This window comes from Anguilla anguilla, chromosome 4 (genome assembly GCF_013347855.1).
Source record: "Anguilla anguilla isolate fAngAng1 chromosome 4, fAngAng1.pri, whole genome shotgun sequence".
Classification (NCBI taxonomy): domain Eukaryota; kingdom Metazoa; phylum Chordata; class Actinopteri; order Anguilliformes; family Anguillidae; genus Anguilla; species Anguilla anguilla.
Window position 1 is genome coordinate 8,786,146 of NC_049204.1, and position 21,517 is coordinate 8,807,662.

The 21,517-nt window shown below is 38.4% G+C and overlaps 1 protein-coding gene across 1 annotated transcript in view; it reads left to right on the plus strand.

Moving 5' to 3' along the window:
• tmeff1b (transmembrane protein with EGF-like and two follistatin-like domains 1b) overlaps positions 1-21,208 on the plus strand; it is a 36,604-nt gene extending 15,396 nt beyond the window's left edge. The window contains exons 2-10 of the mRNA XM_035416184.1: positions 3,851-3,960; positions 5,343-5,472; positions 5,940-5,966; positions 7,301-7,397; positions 8,460-8,608; positions 14,391-14,444; positions 14,615-14,732; positions 16,118-16,279; positions 19,526-21,208. Coding sequence (XP_035272075.1) covers positions 3,851-3,960; positions 5,343-5,472; positions 5,940-5,966; positions 7,301-7,397; positions 8,460-8,608; positions 14,391-14,444; positions 14,615-14,732; positions 16,118-16,279; positions 19,526-19,610 — 932 coding nt within the window. The 3' untranslated portion in view covers positions 19,611-21,208. The remainder of the gene's footprint in view (positions 1-3,850; positions 3,961-5,342; positions 5,473-5,939; positions 5,967-7,300; positions 7,398-8,459; positions 8,609-14,390; positions 14,445-14,614; positions 14,733-16,117; positions 16,280-19,525) is intronic.
• Positions 21,209-21,517: the final 309 nt, after the last annotated feature.

A 21,517-nucleotide genomic window follows, 5' to 3' on the forward strand; every position in this document is an offset into this window, starting at 1 on the left:
GGTTGCTGCCTTGGAGGTGGGCGTGAGCGCACGGACGCGATTTCGCGCTTGGTTTCGTACAGGACGGCGCGAGTGACCTTTCTCTCTCTCTCACGCGGCATTTGCGCGCTCTCGCACGCAAGTTCAAGCTGTGAAAAAGGAAGAGTCTGGAATCTGACTAGGGAAAAAAAACAAAAAAAAAAAAAGTTTTTATTTGATTGACATTTGGTCGCATTCAAATGAAGCATGTATACAACGCGCTGAGAAATGTTAATGTTTACTTTTTACGTTTGATTGGGAGGAGTGCGTTCCTTGCTGTCGGTCTTGGAGGGTTAATGTGGGAAAAACTGTTTTTTCTTAAGCAAGGGACGTGTAGTCATGGCAGTAATTCTTATTGAAATGGCAGGTTTAAACAAAGGACTCTCTGTTCTTGCTGTTTTTTCTGTTTGGTTGTAGATTTTTTCCATTCCATCTTTGCAGGACTGAGGAGAACGAATAGTACTAGTTTTGGTATAAAAAAAACGTAAAAAACATCTGACAGAGAGGCCCCTGTGAATCTTCCATTTTTTTCTCCAGTCTGGAATTCCCAGTTGTATTTTTATCAGCAGCTGCAGCTATCCATTTGGGAAAATGCAGAAAAGCGTGTGCTCGCCTCCCAAGCACGTGATATAAGCTTCTGCTTCACATCACAGGACAGTTAGCAAGTTGTACTAATGCAGACATGAGTCAAAAGAAGTCACTTAATGTGTGGCTGAAGAGGCTTGCAAATGCACAATGCAAAGAGATGCTGGAATGACAACTGAATCCCTCTGTGGGAGGTTACAGCCCATTATACAGTACATCACCTTGCAGGGCTGCCAGACACAGTCAGCACTGGCATGGTCTGGATTTGATACCAAACCTTGGGGCCCATCTCGCACTACAACAGTGCATTAGCAGGATAAGCCACACAACAGCCTCTCTAGCATGTCTTTGATGAGAGACACACATGAAACGCTCAGTGCAAGTTTGTTCAGGGAACTGTTGCTGCAGCCGACCATTGTGTGGCCTCCGAATCGGGGACTCAAAAGACAAAGTAGTGAAATGCATAAATGTCCTACAGACCCGTTTCTCTCAATTCCTTTCACTTCATATCAAAGTACGCAAGCTTCTAATCATCATATCCCTTGTTGTAGGAACATCAAGGCATAAGTTGTTTACGTCTTTTTGGTCTCAATCGTAAAATTCATATTTAAGCATCCACGCTGTCTGAAAAGTGATAATATCGCCTGTATTGTTTACGGAAGCTAAGATCCTTCAATATTCATGGATGTTTCATGGAAATGGTTTATAAATCATATATTGTGTCCCTTTTGTGTTTTTCTGTGATTTGCCGGTTTTATTATCGTAGCAAGTGCAGGAATGCATTATAAATGCCATTGTCAGTCAGTATGAGAAGGCAATTGGAGTCATACAGGGGAGTTTGTCTGATCTGTGTGTGAAAGATGAGTCCCACAGAAAGCTCAGGTCATCATCCGTTGTATATGGAGTTTTCTGTTCGTCCTTCTGGCTCATGTTGCGCGCTGCCTAGATTTAAGTGTAATCGATACAAACCCTCATTTATTCCAGCTGCAATCAAACTAACTGGGATCTTAGAGACCTTTGGGGAATGTGTACACTTTTTAAAATCTCTTTGTAGAGATGTTTCATTATTTGTTTCTGTGTTGCCTGTATGTTCTGCGTCGTGATTTCATGTTGCAACCAGACTGCCCCATGGGGAGCATAATGAAGAACTGAAACGAACTGTGCCAGTTTAAGAAGCAAGATACATTTCTGTGTAATCAAGGGTAAAATGCTATTGCATTGTGCTACTGTATATTGGTGGCATTATGAATACCACACACATGAATGCATGAACACATATGTGAGAAATATTTCAATTTAACTATTCTGAATGCAAACTGCGTTAATGTATGCAGTACAACGATGGCTATTTAGGTAATGCATCTGCATGGATAGTGTAAGCAACTTGGATTAGAGACACAAGGAAGATGGGTGACTGACTATACAGCCATGAAATATTTTAACATGCATATTGGTTAAATCGTGGCTACGTACTCCATACATCGAGCCCAGAATAGACCAGCAACTTGCTTTTAATCATGCGCTTGGCAGGGCTAGGTCAATGATTGAGTGAACCTTTGTAATGTTAAATGTGCATTTCAGACGACGGACGAGCCAGTGCATTCGTTGTGGTGTGATGTGTTCTAAACTACATAGCCATAAGCGTTGGATGTGACATGGATCTAATTCACCAACGCTTTGTGTTGCCACAAGCATTTGGCAATTATGCCTGGACTGTGGAAATGGGAGCTGTCACGGTCTGATTCCATGACGAGCCCCTAAGCCATGTGATTCATTTTCTTATTAAAACCGCGCAAACTCTTGCGTTTCCAATGTTGCGCTTGTGTGTTACGTATTTGTGTGGCAATGTCTGTTGAGATAAGGCCTGCTGGTGCCAGTTTGTGATGTTGCATTTGTATGTGTTATTTTTACTGTTTATATGTGTCAAATGTCTAGCGTGTAAATGTTTCTGTTTAAATTTATTTTTTGGTTGAATAATACATACATCACACCTGTTTTTCATTGACTGTTGGCAAATTATGTTAATCCTACTTACTTCCATGTCTCAGCTCCATGAACTGCCAAACGGAGCAAGGGAAAAACCAACCTAATGTAGACGGGGGTAGATGGCAACTACCACTGCAATCTTCGTTTACAGGGGGGGGGTTTTGTATTTGTTTATAATTTGTGTGTAATTAATTTAGTGCCTTTATTTTCTTTTCTTATGTTATAGATTATTGAAGTCATTGGTATCATGTTTTCGGGATCACTCATTTATCATAGTTTGGCTGTTGTGAGTTAATTGATTTAATTTATGGTGGTTTATGTCAGGGGAGGAGCTACTTGGTATAAAGCAATGAGTTTCGAGCTCCTCCTGGTAGTCCTAACTCAATGTGCATAGCAAACTTTGAGCCAAGTATGCAAGGATGCCACATCTGTGACTGTTTTATAGATCATTCTGAAACCTGGTGTGCTATGAAATATTTGTGTACCAAGTTTCATCATCATTGGATAAAAGCATGGCTACCACATGATAGAATATTCTGCATTTTTATCCCTTTATTATTATAAAACATATTTTGGACATCTTCTAATACAGCATAGGTAAACCTGACTTTAAACTTGTTGGATGTTTTGCACTAGTCCGTAACTATTTTGCAGAAATACATGAATTACATGAATTATTTTTTAGCATTAGTGTCTGAAAATGCAAATGACCCCTTCCTAAACTGTTCTTTCAAGTCGTTCTCAAAATATATATATTTCACAGGAAATAATAAATGTAGTCAATATGTAGTAATGTGTATAATACAGTGTACAGTGTATAAACATCCAGGTCCATCAAATGTGCCACCATGTTACATATAGGGGTTACTGATCGCATGGAACACATGCACCCTGCAGTTTCTTCTTAAACAATGACAGAGATATAATGTATATCTTATATCATTATTGGTTATTTTATCACACCTGTGACACTTGTGTGGACTTTTTTTGACTCTGCTAGGTATTCCTGCTGAGGCTCAGGGATTGCTTCTTGTATCTTATTAATTATTGTTGTTATTATTAGTAGTAGTATTAGTATTAGCAGTAGTAATGTATGAACTGTGTTGGCTTCTAAGGGTAAGGGTAAAGTGCTATTGCATTTGGAATAAAGACCTGAAATTTGACGTGTTGTAAAATGGGTAACCTTACACATACACTGTGAAAACTGCTACTTCTTTATTCACCATGAATTTCCCTTCCCCTCTCACCATTTCTTTTGTAGACTACTCAGAGAAGAAAAGTGACTTGAGGGTGTGCGATGACTCCACGTGTCGGTATGGGGGCATCTGCAGAGACGATGGGGCTGACCTGAAGTGTGTGTGCCAGTTTCAGGTAATGACAGGGGGACAGACATAGGAGCACACAAGTTCGACACAGCTGCTACCAATGGACACCACCGCAAAATGGCTTCCATATCCAACTTCTGTGATTATTAGCACAGCACACCAACTAGTAAATCTGCTTGTGTGTGGCTATCTTATTACCTATAATCAACTGGTCACAGTAGCACCTCCTATTGCTCCAAATATTTTCTGGTTGAATTCTCCCCAATTTACATTTGACAAACAGAGAAGAGAGCAGGTCTATTCTAATCATGAATTACAAACACTTAAAGAGCTGACTCTATTGTTATTATTTTGCTGAAGTCCCTTGTTGTGGATCTCTTGCGCAGAGTGGCTCTCATATCTTGAGGGATGTTTGCTCATGTTGTTAATATCAAAATAATATATAGCTGGCTTGGTGGGATAAAAGCCGTGTGGGAGAATACACTATTTAAAAAAAATCCTTGAGGAGTTTTTCTTTTAATGCTTTTCTTGTTTGGCTCTTCCTTTTACTGTCAGCACTAGTGTATTACATCAGTGATTCATTAGGTTGAGCTTCTGTGACAGCCCGAGCGCTGACTGTAACTGTTTAAAATAACAACTTTTAAATATGATTTAACTGGTGCTCGTTATAGAACAAATTACATGCTGAAAACTTTGCCTGTGCTGTCTGTTTGCTCCCTTGTGCGCATCTTTCCTTTTTTGAAGTGGGCAGCCTGTGGCAGGCACGGTGCTGTGGGGGGGGGGCCTAACGGGCCTGGGCCCCCCACTTTTACCACAGGCCCATCCTAAATTGACAGTCGGGAGAACATATTTGTACACTTTTTTTTCAGTTCTTTTCATTAACATTTAATCGCACAATAAAGACTGAAAACAAATTCAAAAGATAACATTAGGGTCTAAATATGTGTGAAGTGCTGACCAATCACAACAGCCCATTACTTTTACATCAGGCCAGTATCAACAGCTCCAAGTATGGCAGGTTTCTTGTTCTTGTCTGGATGTGGCTAAAACTTGTTATAAAAATCCTATATTGTAGCTATAGGCTACAAATTAATTCATCGTTATGGCCCACTTCCAGTAGACATTGATTTATATATCAAAATCAAGTAAACACTAGCATGGACTCCCTTGGGACAAGTGAAGTGGGTTCCATTTCCCTTCTTTACTGTGTGCATGGGTGGCCACCACAATTTGTTTTTTATTTTAAATCTGTGATCTGTATCCATATTAAAAATGCTGCCCATCTGTTTAATTACTGAGGATATGAGTACATTTGAATTTCATTCCTTGGTTTCTTCTCTGTTTTATTTTATTTTATTTTATTTTTTTATTCAAAGTTGTTCATTAAACTACAGCTCTGTAATACACTGATTTTTTTCTTTATTGTAGTGCCACAAGAACTACATTCCAGTGTGTGGGTCCAATGAAGACACCTACCAGAATGAATGTTACTTGAGACAAGCTTCTTGCAAACAGCAGAAGCACATATCAGTGGTGTCAGAGGGACCCTGCTACCCTGGTGAGTACTTAGAGCATGGATACTCAAATCAGTGTTTTGATTGAACAGTGTTTAAAAAGCCAAATTATGACATACTTTTCTAGAGAGCTACAGCCACCAATCAGTTGACATTACTGAGCTTTTAATTCCCAATTACACTATACTCATGATAGGCCAACCACACTGTAATTAGGCATGGCAAATGTTTATGCCATGACATATAAATCTGCACAAACAGGACAAGAAGCAATTTGAGTGAAGGGATGTGGTTTTTTATTCACACTAATTATTAGATTTACTTGGTTCCTTCCCTCTCTTTTATACACCATAGACTGGAGAGTCCGTAGCCGTAAAAATGAAAACCCTTCCAAACACCATTGTTGCTGCAAATCAACATTAACATAATGGCTGACTCCAGATTTTTACCTCAGGGACATGGAACTAATATTGTAACAGTGAAATAACTGCTCGTTTCTCTTCCTTTATAGATAATGGCTCCGGATCTGCAGATGGAGGTGTGTCGCATTTTATGTTTCACTTTTTCCTGATTTTCTGATTTCCACTTCAGGTTCACATTCTTCTAAGGATAGTATCCTCTTACAGGACGCTTCCTCTGTCTGGTAATTGTATATGACAATATGGTATGATGATGACTGGGTTCTTGATTCGTCCGTGCTCTCTTGAACCCGTCATCTCCGAAGTAGTATTAGAACCCCTTCAAAACCTCACACTGACAGAAATACTGATGTTGCAGAAAGCTTCTGGCTACTGTTGGTGTGCAGATGCTTAAATTAAGTATGGTGGTTTAAATCTGATCTCTTCCGAAAAGAATGTGTTTCCTTTCAAACAAATACGGGAAGCTGTGCCTTTGTGTGAGCCTTTTCACTACTTTGCATCCTGTATTTGGGAGTTGGATTTTTCAACATTAGTTACTGACGTCTCTGATTTTGCAGTATTTGTGATCTATGTAACTGTTAGAACTATTTTAGTACTCTATGCAGCATCTTGTTTACCAAACTGGGTGGGAACCAGCGAGACACCTTATAAGGAGGAACACGGAGCTGATGTGAAATGCCATGCAATTAAGAAAGAACAGTCATCAGTAATGTCAAGCCTATTAGAGCTCACTTAATGTGAATGTCACTAGACACTAACACATCATATAGATTCCTGTTTTGTGACTGTTAGGCGTGTGTGTGTGTGTGTGTGTGTAATGTCTTCATAAGTAGGAGGAACCTATTTTTTTCACCTGGGTAATTGGTGGCCCTTGGCTTTGAAGGCATGATGTCTCCATGGGGTACCGATGCTTGACCATCTATTTATATGAATCGCTGATGAAAGCACAAGAATTGTTGTGCTGCATGGCTGTCAACAGGTCACCATCACTGAAAACAGGTGTACTGTGGCACATCTGGGCCTGCCTGTTGGCAGCAGCTGAATGGCCTTCATGTAATGTCCTGGGTATGACTTGCATTAGCTCGGCCAAGTTGGCATGGGGCGTACAGTAGGGAGGGGGACAATCTTGATTTTCTGTAGACTTACTGTGATTTGTTGGCCAGTTACTAATCACGTGCGAGGTGGAAACCAGGGTTCTGTACCTCTTCTATATGCTTCTGTATGTATGTTCTATTCACATTCTGTATGTAGATGTTACAACCACTCTGCATGGGGATAGACATGCTGTTTCATTGCAATACACGTCAAACCTATGCTGACTGAGGACCAGAACATAAATGACTGGAGATCGGAATAAGTATATATATATACACAAGTGTATAATATAGCGTGCACTTATATAGAGCCTATTCATATTTCATATTTTAACGTTTCATATTTTAATGTTTTATAGATTATGAAGGATCTGGCACAGACTCCGGCAAGAAGTTCACCAAGTGTGGAAGTTGCAAGTATGGAGCAGAATGTGATGAGGATTCTGAAGATGTGTGGTGAGTCCTCTCCCTCAACACTGTGTAGAACGTGCTTACTGTCCACTCTTTCACAGGAAAGCTTGCATTCATGCATTCATTCATTCATTCATTCATTCATTCGTTCATTCATATATCTTTCAACCCTTCTTTCACACTCTCCTCAGAGTCTCTTGTTAGAGTCAGACGGTCCCTGATGTCACAGGATGTTGAGAGTGTAACAGTCCTTTTCATAGTTCAGTTAATGCTGATGGACTAATGCAGTGTACAGCAGGTTATATTTAATGAAATGACACACAATATGTAGAACTTACAGTGAGGGACTTAAGTTGTCATTTTTGGCCTCGTTATTGCTGATTTATTTGTAGCTTTGCACACTTTTATTTTACTGATTGCTCTCAAGCCTGAAGCCCACACAGTCATCATGTCCATTCTTAAAATAAAATTCAGTGGTTAATCCATTTTACATTACATATGTTGGTCAATATTTAAAAAATGGGGTGTGAAACCCATTGGTAATGCGCCTCGAGGTCAATCAATGCAGCCAATCAATCTGGCTTCTGCTAGTTTGTACAAGAGCAGCACCATATTTTACTGTAGTGAAAGGTCTTCCAAAGGTCATGATGCATTAGCTGCATAAGATCAAAGGCAGTGCATAACAGTTCTCTAATGTCACTGCTGTGCAGCTCATCTTGTGGACAGCATGGTCTGTTAATTTGCACCCTCTCAAAGGGATGGAGAACGGGACAGGCTTTTTTGGACAACTGCCATGTCGCAAGCCTGTCTGGGGAATAAAGATAAAAAACTGGGATAAAAAAGAAGCTCTGATTAAGTGCTATACTGTATTCATCAATCCTTCGTTGCAGTAAGTTAAAGGATTGATTATTCTGGCCTGAATAACAGAGGTGGATGTGAATTGAGATATACTATCCTGTTCCGCATGGGAAATGTGTAGAAATCCATGTGAGATTAGTCTTGCTCACAAGTTACACATGTTCACCTATGCAACTGGCACCTCGCTTGGAAAGGAATGTTAAGGAATGGTGATGGGACAAAAGCAAAAAAGTATTTCTGTGTGCACAGGTGTATATGTAACATTGACTGCAGTGGCCACAATGACAACCCTGTGTGTGGGACTGACGGAAACTCGTACAACAATCCCTGTCACGTCCGAGAGGCGTCCTGCATGAAGCAGGAGCAGATCGATGTCAAACACCTCGGGAGATGCCCAGGTAAGATTTCACACAAGCCTCCCCAATACTCAGTCAATCAATCAATCAGTCAGTCAGTCAGTCAGTCAATCAGTCAGTCAAGCAATCAAGCAATCAATCGATCAAACAATCATCCTTTATTTATATAGCATGTTTCATACACCTTAGTGCAACACAATAAATAAAAAAAATAGAACGTAAAAAAATATTAAAATAAATGCAACAAAGTGCAGAGAGAGGCAATAAAATAAATAAGATCAATAAAATAAAGTAAAATGAAATAGAATTAAATAAGTAAAATAAAATGTGAGAAAAGGTATTTTTCTCTTTGGGTCTGATGGCAGCCTACATGTTAAGGCAACACTCAGCCTAAGCTGATTATCAACCCCTCTCTGGGTGGATCACCAGTGGATGTGGTTTGTTGGTAAAGGTGTGTGTAGAGAAGTAAACCATCAGGCAAACACAAAGGCTCAGCTTGGCCTGCGAGAGTTGGCTTTGAGGTGGGCTGTAATTAAGGATGGGGTCCATCAGCCCCCGTACTGACAGGCAGCAGCCCCAGATTGGGATAGCTTTGAAAACTTGCCAAGCTCTTCGCATTAATTGGCTGAGATAATTGCCTTGAGGGAAAGAGCCCAAGAACAAAGTGCCTTTGCTGAAACAATAAAGCAAAACCTGTCAATTCCGTTCCTTTGCCACCCTTGTGGAAAGCAGCGTGCACACGACATGTTCAAAAGGCACCAGAGCGATGATGCATGAATATGTAATCGCTCATCAAAAAGAGGATTTTTAATACGCAGCATGGTTCAGAAGTTTTTGAGCAAAAAGGGGAAAATGTGAAGAGGCTCTGGAATAGAAAACATTGCATCGATCTTTATTTTTATGCTTTATTTTCCTTTTAAATACTGATACTTTTTTTTGGACTGCAGTTTGTTTGGAGTGTGCATATTTTGTGGAAACTGTTTGCACCATGAAAAAGATGCATACTGGTCCAGCTAGTGTAAAACTTGTATTGCACTGTGCTCTGGTACTAAACTGACAAAGAATATTCAATATTGGTCCTCGTGGCAGTGCACTGTACTGTGCTGTTTCAGTAGACTTTAAATAGGAGCATAGAAGGGTCAAATCAAGAACCCACTGACAGGCCCCAGAGTGGCTCTGTCAGTAAACGTGCTTTCTCTGAGCGCATGCTGATCCCTACAGAGCCATGCACCATTTTTGAGTGTCTGGACATTGTCATTAGCGGACTGTGGCTGGGAGCAGTGACAGAACACTCACAAAAAAAAATAAGACAGGTAAGACAGGGCACAATTGCCAGAGTCTCTCGGGTTACTGAAGTTTACTGCGGCGAAAGCCTCACCTAGTTGCATACCAGGTGAATGCACATTACCGGTTGTCAACAGCGGTAGAAAGTTGTCGCTGGCTTGGCAGTTGAGAGTGCATCTGAGTGCACATTCACACCTTCAGTGCTCCCCGTCTGCGGGTATGTGGCATAATGGTGACACAGCATAGAAAAATTGGCAATTCAGATGAGGGAAAAAGGGGTAAAAATGCAGATCCCCAGAGCCCTGTGTAACAAGCAGCCTAATTTATGTGCTGGTCTTGCTAGGATTCTAGAGAGCAGTATGCAGCTCTGCAAAATTAGGGACGTGAACATTTTGTCGGTTTGTCGATTGTCAAGTCGCGAGCATGCTGGTCAAATGTTAAATTAAATAATCGAAAATGTGAATATAACAATATAAAAAAATGACACAAGATAAATAATTGAAATGTTACAAGCAGGAATATACTTACATCTTCACCATTTTTGTATGTATCCTCACTGGAGTTCATGCTTCCTGAGTTGAGCAATCTCGCGTCTGCCACTAGGGGGCTTGTGTGAAGGAAAGCACCTGGTGCTGCAATTTTCTAAATAGTAAAAAAAAGAGACCACTGATTAAATAAGAAATTGAATTAACACCTTATTCCTGATGTGAGCATGGGGGAGGAGGGGTCACAATTAACTGAGCAGACCATGGCCCTTATGAATATTAATGTGAAATAGCATGTGATGAGAGTAGAGTAGCCAATCAGAGGGGTGGAAAAAGGCAAAGCAATCCTCTAGCAGTTGTACACTAAAGGAAAAAAGGCACAGATTTGAGGGAGTGTGCTAGTCCTCAGAGGCCAATTAATAGTAATCTATTCAGACACTTAGCATTGATGGTAAGAGCAGAGCTTTGCATTTTTATTCAGAGCATTACAGAATAATCATGAAATGTATCATCTTGAAGGTTTGGATTTGCATGCATTTAGTTCAGAGCCTTTGATTTGAATGGCCTTTTAAGGCACCTAAAGTCTCTGTTGCAGTGCGGTGCAGACTTATACTGACAATCCTGTAGCCTAGTTTTGACATTTTCACATTGATAAGATCCAAATCCCCTGATACCTTCTTCTTATCACTGCTGTTTTAAATCACAAGGAACGGTCCCTAGTGCCTTATGATTATTTTGCATCGCAAAGGCAATCTTTGCAGTTCAAACACAAAAGAGATGAAAGTGGTGCTGATGTGAAAATAATGTTCACCCAGGGCTTGAGTGGGAGCAACAAATTTCTTAGTGCTTGTAGCGACGGTCTGTGCCAAGGAGAATCCAGCACTAAACAGAATCAAAGCATGTTTCATATCCTTCACATTTGCTGAGATAACCAAAGTTTATGATGCTGGTGTCGTTGTGGGCCTGAATAGTATTTATTTTATGGTCTGTTGTACATCTTCAGTGGAAAAGAATTAGCCATTCGAATGTGGTAATAACTCTTCAGTAGCATTCATATTCAACAAATTCATAACTCTGCTGGAGTGCTGGCGCAGAGTTTTCCCTCTGCTGATATGTATTCGCATCAAGGAGAAATAAAAAGGCAATGGTGTTTTGTGAAGGAGAAGGAGTGGAGTTAGAGGCCTCTGAAGTAAGAACCTTTCAAATTGTATTTCCTTTGAATTTCAAACTATTAATAAAACAGAGCAGAGACAGGGGTCTCAGTCTCTACTTGGACAGTTCTCATTCAGTTTTTTTACATACATTAATTGCCAAGAACACACCAAGCTACTGAAAAGTGTAAACGCTGTCTGAGACTCAGATGTGTTCTTGCCCTGTATGCTAGCTTCTGCCTCTGTTAAAGTATTAATGCAAGCTTGGGGAGATTAGACCTAGCCTCTCTGATTGTCTCTCATAGTGCCCAAAATAATTCTCTGTAATCAGACATCTGGTTGATAAAATAACACATCACTGCTCAGAGGGCATCTCTGATCTGTGCCACGCAAGCAGATCAGCCAACTAAAAAAAAAATCAAGCAGTCATTTGAAAACCACCACAGAGCTATCTTACCTCCTTCTAAAATAAGCTTTTAGCTTTTACCCTAAGAATGTATTTCTCATCAAAAGCTGTTCTGACTGCCGGATGAAGGTCATGTTTTCTATCAGGATGTGGAGAGTTCAGCAGAAATGCATACGGGAAAGTAATCATGTATATAAGATTTTTGAAATGGTAAGTTTAAAAATAGACATTTATAGAAAAATAGACATTATTTCCCTGATGAAGGCTGATATGTAGCTGAAACGCGTTGGCGTTAGACTGGTTTTTAAAAAAAATTCCTGATGCCAATTTAATAAAGGCTTTTTAAACCTCTTTCCTTCCTCCAACGAGAGTGCCTTGAACTGCACTGAAGTAAGCCCAGTTTTATACTTCTTGCACTTGCCCTCTTTGCTCCCTTCAAGTTATCTCTGCCCTTTTGTTCAATGAGCACCTTGTTGGTTTTTCCTGATCTCCGGAGCTTGTAGATATTTCTATATTTGAGCACCCAGTGATTGTTCTGTTTTCCTTAGACATTCAGAGTGATGAAAGGCTGTTAGGGAGGGAATTTTAACAAACGTCTCGTTACAGTGTTTAACCTAATTTTAGTTCTGTTCATTTAAAAAAACTGTGAAAACACCCTAAAACATGTAATATGCATATTAATTCTCACCTGTAGCAAAGTTTCTCCTCCATAAATTCTGACTGTTTGTACTCTGTTTACCCCAATTGTCTGAATGCACCGTCACTCCCATGAACAAGCGCTATCCATTCACCAACACGAAAGAGGCTGTTGTTTATGAAACAAGTTGCTGTCTGCTCAGATGTATGGAACTTTTGCAAATAGGAATTTGAAAGCAGCCCTACAGACGCTTTCAACATTTATAATACGGTGCAAGGGGTGGCATTAGCACAGTTTCTTAATACACTTTATACAACACATTTGATGAAGCATCTGAAGAAACACCACTTTTTGTAGTTTTGTAGTTCCCCCAAACCAAGACCTGGATCGGGACGTGCCCAATCATTTTTATATTAAGGAACTTGACATTATTAAAAAGGGATCCCTGATTATAGCACTAATATGTATAACCTTCAATAAATAATGAATAAATAATTGTATGTGCTCTGGCCTTTCAATAATTCATTTGTGCAGATCTGTCATTTCTAGCTGGATTAGGAAGGAAGAGTTGGCCACTAAGATCAATTAAATGGACAAGAATCAAGGCTTTGCTTTATTAAATCTGTAATACAGGAAGAGGCTGAATTACCTACCAATTTACATGGTCAAATTGACTGTTTGGGTAAGGGCTTGGAACCACTGATTTTCCTTAAGTGTTTTCTTCTGCTTTAAGAGGGCCGGCAGTTTTTTTTATTTACATAAAGTGTTTATCAGCCACTTATCAAAACCTCTCCAATTTGCAGGAATGTATTGACCTTAAAACAATTTGCAATAAAACAATTTGCCAAGTGACAGATTGCTGCAGAAGGCCTTTATTTGGAAAATAAGTCATTTGAGAATCATTTTTTCAGGGGCTTCTTCTGGCATGCAAATTGGACCAGCTGTTTTTAGGCATCTTTCATTGTAAGCCTTGTGTGGTATTACCTTAATAGAATTGTCTATCACCGGGTAATTGGTATTGCTTTCTTGGCAAGAAATATGACATTTTGAGTGCTTTGTGTCCTTTTTGTTGTTGACTGTCTTTTGTGATTATTTCTGAATGCCACTGCTTTGATTTGGCATTGACTTCCCCAAAACGCATTATTTGCTTAAGACTAATATTTCTAAACTTCAGATACATTTCCTGTCATCTATACCTGATGGTATTTTTATAGTGTAGATGGTGTCAGCTGCAATGCCATGATCAAGACTGCCATGTACACTCCTTCCCTCTTGGGCAAACAATTTATGGTTTGAGGCAGAAGCATATGCAAAACTAAATTTGTAGTGTATCCACTCAAGTGCTCTTGTGGTTTATGATATGCTGGGGAAGACCACACATGAGTGAAAAAATTAGTTAATTTTTTAAAATTAGTCAACAGAAATGTTCAGTTAGGAATAAGGATGTAAAAGCATCCGTAGCGAGACGCATAATGCATTAATCTCAATTTGAGCTCTCTGTGGTTTATTTATTTATTTATTTATTTATTTATTTTGTATGTAGCCTATGGAGCGTAGCACACAGGATATTCACTGCCGTTTCATTATTATTTTTTAAATCCTTAATTTTTTTTTTTTAGCACACTCAGCACACCGAGGAACACTTAGGCTAAAACGTTTGTGCATGTTGAGCCGTCATACACGAATGCAATAAAACAACAGTATAAAATATTTTAGAGAGTGCTGTCCATTTTTCTCTTTCATTTCAATGATATTATGAGACCGATAATATGAGAACAGTGAGAGTGAAATTATCTTATTTTTATTGTCTGTATTGAATTGACTCTCTTTTCTTTTTTTAACTTTGCTAATCTTTTTTCAGATAAAGATAAAATGAAGAAAGAAGATGGAAATGCATACAAGCCTGATCTTTTTGGTAAATGTACTTTTCTTTCACAATTCCTAAATTCAAATACTTTAAAGTGAACCAAATGTTAAGATAATGTGCAGAAGATAATATATATCCATAACGTGCTCCATAAGGGTTTCTTCAAATGAAGCGATAGATCATATAAACGTTATTTTTTCTGTGTCCTGACCCCTTAGACACTGCTGACCTAGGAGATGGTGTATATGCTGGAATTCCCATGCCTTGTTCCGACAGCTATGCTGGATTCTGCGTGCATGGGTCATGTGAACTCAAGTACAATATGCCCTCTTGTCGGTAAGATTCACCTCACTTACATTTTTAAGCATCTTCAGCCTTGTTTAATTATTAACTACTTATTTAAGTACCACTTTAATTAAATTACTAATTCTTAGGAACAATAAAAGTCTGTTTTACTCCATTAATTATGAAAACATTATTTGGTCAGTGGGAGCTTTTAACCATTTTATTGCTTTTTAAATGATGAGATATTCATAGTACACAGAACTGGATTTGAACCTTTATTATACAGAACTATATACTGTGGCTACCATAAAACCTATTTGCAAAAACATGCTTCAGTAAAGCAGCAATTGGAATATTATATTTTCTAGAGTATTTTATATTCTGGGCTTTCCAAACAAGTATCTGCCCACTCACCATGGACCACCTTATGAAATACATTTCACACATTGCAGTTCAAATGGCAGTTTGTTTCTTTTACTTTCTTTTACTTTTACATATTGCACTGATACTTGTGAGCATGACAAAAATAAACATACTTAACAATTTACAAATTACAGTTCAGTCAGTTGACCAAAGAAAATTAAACTTAATTTAACATACTAAACAAATGCGACATGGGGTGACATAGCTCAGGAGGTAAGATCGATTGTCTGGCAGTCGGAGGGTTGCCGGTTCAAACCGGAGTGTCGAAGTGTCCTTGAGCAAGACACCTAACCCCTAACTGCTCTGGCGAATGAGAGGCATCAATTGTAAAGCGCTTTGGATAAAAGCGCTATATAAATGCAGTCCATTTACCAAATGCCACTGGAGCCAGATATAGGAAAAATGATAATTGAACAAGCACCATCATCAAGGTACATACATGTATTACATATTTATTTATTTATTTGCATTTTTTAGACATAAGAAACATTGATGTAGCCTCTTTGATGATAAAAGGGCATATTCTCCTGGCGAAGGGACAACCTGCAGGACTGGATGATTTCTGCGAGAAGCTCAGTTAGTCACCCAGGGTCTTAAAGCTGTTTTGAAGCCTTAATGCTGGCTTAAGAAGAGAAGGGTGAAACCTGCCTGTGTTAAACCTCGATACGAAGGTTTAAGAAGTGGCTTCTTCCCCTTGACCCCAGTCCATTGAAAAGCTGCCTGTACCTAGCCTCTGTCCCATTAACTGTCAAATGTTCATGTGTTCATATGTCTATAGTCAGCGTTAAATTTCAGGTGCAACTTGTATAACTCTTTAAGTAAGTATGCAAGTTGTGTATAGGCACCTTAAGCACCAAACAATCTGATTACTATTTCTGTTTTTCCAAGTTCATGGAAAATGGCCATCCATTGCAATGATTCCACAACTCTACAAAACAGAGGTTTGGGTATCTGTAGTGGCAATGTTGCAGAGGAACTTAAATGTGCGGGTTTTTTTTTGTCCGATTCCCCAGGTGCGATTCAGGGTACGAAGGTCAACAGTGTGACGAGATCCAGGATTTCAATATCTTGTATGTGGTGCCCAGTGGGCAGAAGCTCCACTACGTCCTCATCGCTGCCATCATTGGAGCCGTGCAGATCGCCATTATCGTCGCCGTGGTGATGTGCATTACAAGGTTGGTTCCAATTTAGAATGTGCCTACTCAGTATTCATAGGGAGAACCTTTGCTGATTTGCTTGTAAATGCTACTGAGGTAAATGGCACTGACTGGAATTTTTAGTCTGCAATTCTAACAAACGATGGTAGTGATGTAGCTCAGAAAGCATTACATTATTGGGCTTTAGAGCTGTCGTGTCAAGAGGTTTGCCAGTTCAGTTAATTGCAGTATTATATACGGCAGCCAAGGCAATATAACGGACCGATTTACGAACACTGATGCAGGAATTTTGAAGAAAAATTTTAATCTCTGTCACAAATCTCTCCGTTTTTGTCGAGTATGTCACAATGTTCTGTAATTCACAGAGGTAGACAGTATTCCCCATGTTTCATCCACCTCATTAAACTGAGACAGCGTAAGTAAAGTGAACCATCTGAAGCATTACTCTGAGCTAAAAGCACCACCTATTTTTAGATCAGAGTGAAAATAGGCAGCTTTATCCTGGGTTCACTTATAGAAAAAGCTTCTGGTCGGTTTGGAGAGGCATATGGCAGAACATTTTCCCATATTCTCTTTCACACAGACAGAAATAACTATTATTGTCTTTGTTATACCATCACAGTAAAATGTGCAGCTTTAAACAGGGTAATAAACACTAAATCATTTGTTTTGTTCTTAAGCCGTGTATATTGTCTCCATTTAATAAATCACATCAATCCTATAGTAAACAAAAAAGAATCTAATCTAATTAAGCGTTGCCGTGGCATTTTGTGAAAAAGAGTCATGTGTTGCCATCCAAAGGTGAAAAGTTTAGTTTAGTTTTTCCTTCCTGAAAAGCAAAACCGATGTTCACTCGAGTCTTGTCTCTGGCTCGGTTCAATACCTTTTTTGTGGCATAATATGGTCTTTCTTTTGGTCTTCGGTCATAATGACAGTCTTTCTTTTCTTGGTTTCTTTTTTATCAGTATACGCCGTCACAGTCAAAGGCGGAACTGGTCGTTTCGTGATTTTTCTCTTCCGCAGTTGATATTGCAGTGACAGTAGCCATTTTTTCTAGAATTGCCACTGCAGAATAGCGTCAGGCGCAGGATTTGTTTTCCCCGTCGCTGGCTTCTCGTACGAAGCTGATGTTGCCGTGCAATTTAAGTACCTAGCGAATAGATGGACTACCTAGACTTGGATAGACAGCCCAAAACCCCCGAAGCAAATGGCGGATTTGCTTGCCTAACGCAATTGCAGCCAGAGGTTTAGCACATCAGTCCACGAGTTGAATATGAGCATGTGCATTTCTCATTATTTGCCCTTTTCTCCCAACTCTGATAGCGAATTGCAGCTACACGAAAGGGCTTTGTTGACTGTGATTTCTGGGTGAATACCTAGTCTGGCCAATGACATAGGCCCATTTCCCAGTAATTTCACATTCACTGCACCACTGCTTCCTCAAGAAAGAGAGAGAGAATGCACTCGTTGAAAGGCGCAGACCTATGCATCAATCAAAATTTACATTCTTTTAAAAGGTCTTTTGTCTGCCAGTCACCAGGGGAGCCCGGCCAAAGCCCATATTCTTCAAAGGCATTGTACTGAAATGGCCTGTATGGTCCTTTGTTTTGACTGGACAGGCTGGAGGGAATTCTTTTTATTTTTTTATTTTTTAGGCTTCACCATATTCCTATATATAGGTATATTGATTAAATATTGAACCATTGGGTTTAATTGAGAAAATAATAAAATAAATAAATAAATAAATGCACAACAATGGGAGTGTATCACTTTATCCTCAGTGGAAGAAACTATGTCTATTTTAAAAGAAATTCAGCCACATTACTTGGAATAATTTTTTTCCCAAAAGAATGAGGAAAGAAAACTGATTCATGTAAAGAAAACTGATTCATGTCTCAATTTCCTCTTCAAATAGCAAAGTTTCTACACAATTCTTCTACATTGGTGTGAAATCAGGAACTAATGCAGTAGCACTCATCTGTATGCAGCTTAATTAAATGGAATAAACCGTACAACAAGCTCCTCTTTATGAAAATGTCTCCAGGTGCTTTACAGGAAGATTAAAATTTAAGTTTTTAATCCGAATTAGCTGAAGGGCTGTGTGGAATGGGTGCATGAGAACAGGTAAATCTTACCTGATGTACCTACACCTCTGGTATGGCTTGGAACGTAACTGCAAAGATAATGTGCAAAACAACTAAAAGCTCTTTTTCCCAAATTTTTTAATGCCTGTGAAGAAGCACCAATAAATCAATAGTTGCTGAACACAGAGCACAACTGTTAAAATGAGGTTAAATGAGATCCTGCAAGTGATGGTCTAAGGCCATGTAGAGTACAGCTTTGTATTGTAGGTAATAAATAACACCTTCAATTAAATACTGGACTTAACAGAGAGCCAATACAATGGCTTAAGGGAAGGGCTGATATTCTCTGAGCATGGGTAAGCACTCAGGCTGCTACATTCAGTTCTAACTGAACCTACTGTAGTCTGGTAAGTGATCATATGAGACATCATAAAGGTGTCCACCAGCATTTGATCATTATTGGAAAAAAAAATTATTGTTAAATAATTTTACAATATTGCATGAGTGATATCTGGAATCCGTTATCCAGGCAGCACACAGGTTTTTTTGTTTGTGTTTGTGCATGCGTGGGTGCGTAAATGCACAGAGTAAATATCTTGGTTGATTGCTGCTAGCTTTAAGGTTTTTCATTCACAATGACTGTAATCTTGACCACAAGTATATTTTCAGTTGGTCACTGGTTTGGCCTGTCCGTCATGCATACTTTTTTGAATAACAACTATATTGTGCTCTGTACAGCAGTAAATCTTATTTATCTCTATATTTTAGTGGAAAACATTTCGTTTTAATTGATTAATTTAATTGATTTTATTGATTTAGTTGAATGTTGTGACATGCAGTTAGATATTATTACATTACATTAATCTGCATACACTCTGAAAAATGTAAAGTTGAATTAGTATTGAAGATCATTACACAATCTGTATGTTAAGGTCTTCTATTTGAGCTAGAAGTAGAAAGTACCTTCAGACTGTTTCAGGTAGATAAGTGGATGTCAGGATGGCAACTCTGCAGCGGTTTCATTGAAAGGCTTTTCATATCTTTTATGGCCTAAATTCTTTATTTCAGTCCAGATCTTGAAACTGTGATTAATGTGACTTGTACTGTGCAAGTGCAGTAAATTCATTCGTGGGATTTGCATGAATTAAGAGACCTTTCTTCTTTGCTTTTTATTATACAGGAAATGTCCCAAAAACAACAGGGGACGTCGGCAAAAGCAAAATCTGGGACACTTCACATCAGACACTTCTTCCAGAATGGTGTAGCCTGTTTCTTTTTGTTTTTTTTTGTAGGCTAATGCATTTTCTTACCACGTGGAATAATTTTTTATTGCATTTAGTTTCTTGTTTCCGTACGAAGAAGAATGAAGATATTTATTTCAGGGGCCTTACTTCATTTTCTTTTCCCCTCTCGGACATTTGAGGACATTTTGAACTCCTGGAGACTGTTTGAAAGAAACCAACAAAAAAAAAAAAAACGTTTTTCCTTTTTCCTGCTTGTTGATTTATTTTTGGTGCTCGTTACAGAAGGGGTTGCTTTTGCCACACAATCCTTGAATCCCATGGTAACTTTGGACTTCTGCCTCTCGTGGAATGTGCTGTTTATTATGAACTCTCAACAACTTCACCAGATTGCTCTTTTTCATTTTATTTTTATGGGTTTTTAGTCTCGTTTTTTTGCAAATGACGTGCAGCTGAACACCAAATGCGGTTTTAAATGGGGCATGGGCCGGCAAAGAAGACGTTTACAGTTCATCTTTAATATGGAATATGTTAAATGGAACACAAACTGTTTTAATTAATTCATGATTTAAATGTTTTTTTTAATACTTAGCTTTTTAAAGTTTTAATGTTATTATTATCAGACTTGTTTTTATTCTAATTTATGCATAATATGGCATGACTTGTGAAACTGTGTTCAGTGGTGTAGTTTTATCAGAATGACATGCTCTATGTTCCAAACAGTTGTGTGACTTCCAGCTGAGCACTACCATTTTAATGGATTCTACCACCATTTCTCTATTTGAAAAGACTTTGGTGTACAATTTACCACAACCCCCGGAAGCTGTGATTCACGGTTTTACAGATGTGAGAATGATGTAATAATAATAATAATAATAATAATAATAATAATAATAATAATAATAAAACAAGCAATTTGTAGAAAAATTAAGTGGAATGTTCAAACAGAGGTCTCCTGTTTTTTAAAACGAAATTGGAGAAGATGGACTGTTTGTTTCTAGCAATGACTGCTGCAGTGTTGCTAATGTAATAAAATTTTATACTTTAGAGTGAAGAAAAAAAACAAAAAAACAATGAAAACAAAAAACAAAAAAACAATGAAAACAAAAAATCAACTTTTTCCATTAACATTTTAACTGACTTATAAGCAAATATCAAAGGAAATATGTTTGAAACATTTGCCTGAGAATAGTACATTTATTTTAGAAAATAAAATGTAAGCGAACTTAAAATCACACATTCGCAAACATAATTGTTACTAATCATTTGCCTGTCAAAATGCATTCTGGTATTTTTAAATATGAAAAAACAAAGGTTTTAAGTTCATTCCTAAACAAATCACACAACGACAAAAGAGCACAGTTGCTAGCTAATGACAATGGTGTCCAAAGCCATGAACTCAGCTGGCAAATAAAGGGTTAATGTCTAGCGTTTGACTGGTGGGGTCTGCAGGATAGGTCTTTGTCTGATGTCATCTGGGTGTGGTGATCTACATGTTGTTAGCTGTTCAGAGGTGATTTAATGTGAGTAGAATATGTCTGTTTGAAATGTCATTAATACGCTGCATGTAGGACTTTATAGTTGCCTTTTTTGTCTCAAACAATAAAAAATAAAAAATTAAATTGTTTTTTTTTTAATGAATATATTGCATTCCCATTGTTTACATTTCCAAGACAAGTGACCTTTTTAATCTTGAATCATCTCAAATTATATACTTTTTCAATTTGGAATATATAATGCAGAACTCAACTCTAACAATTTGATTCTTATATGCCTAGATTTTTCACTGAATTTGAGTTACTACTAAACTTATGCTGATTTGTAAGATTAAAACTGAATATAATGCTTGCTTAAATTAGAAGATCACATACCAGGGCAGGGCAGGGCAGGGCAGGGCAGGGCACCCTAACTCTAACCCTAACCCTAACCCT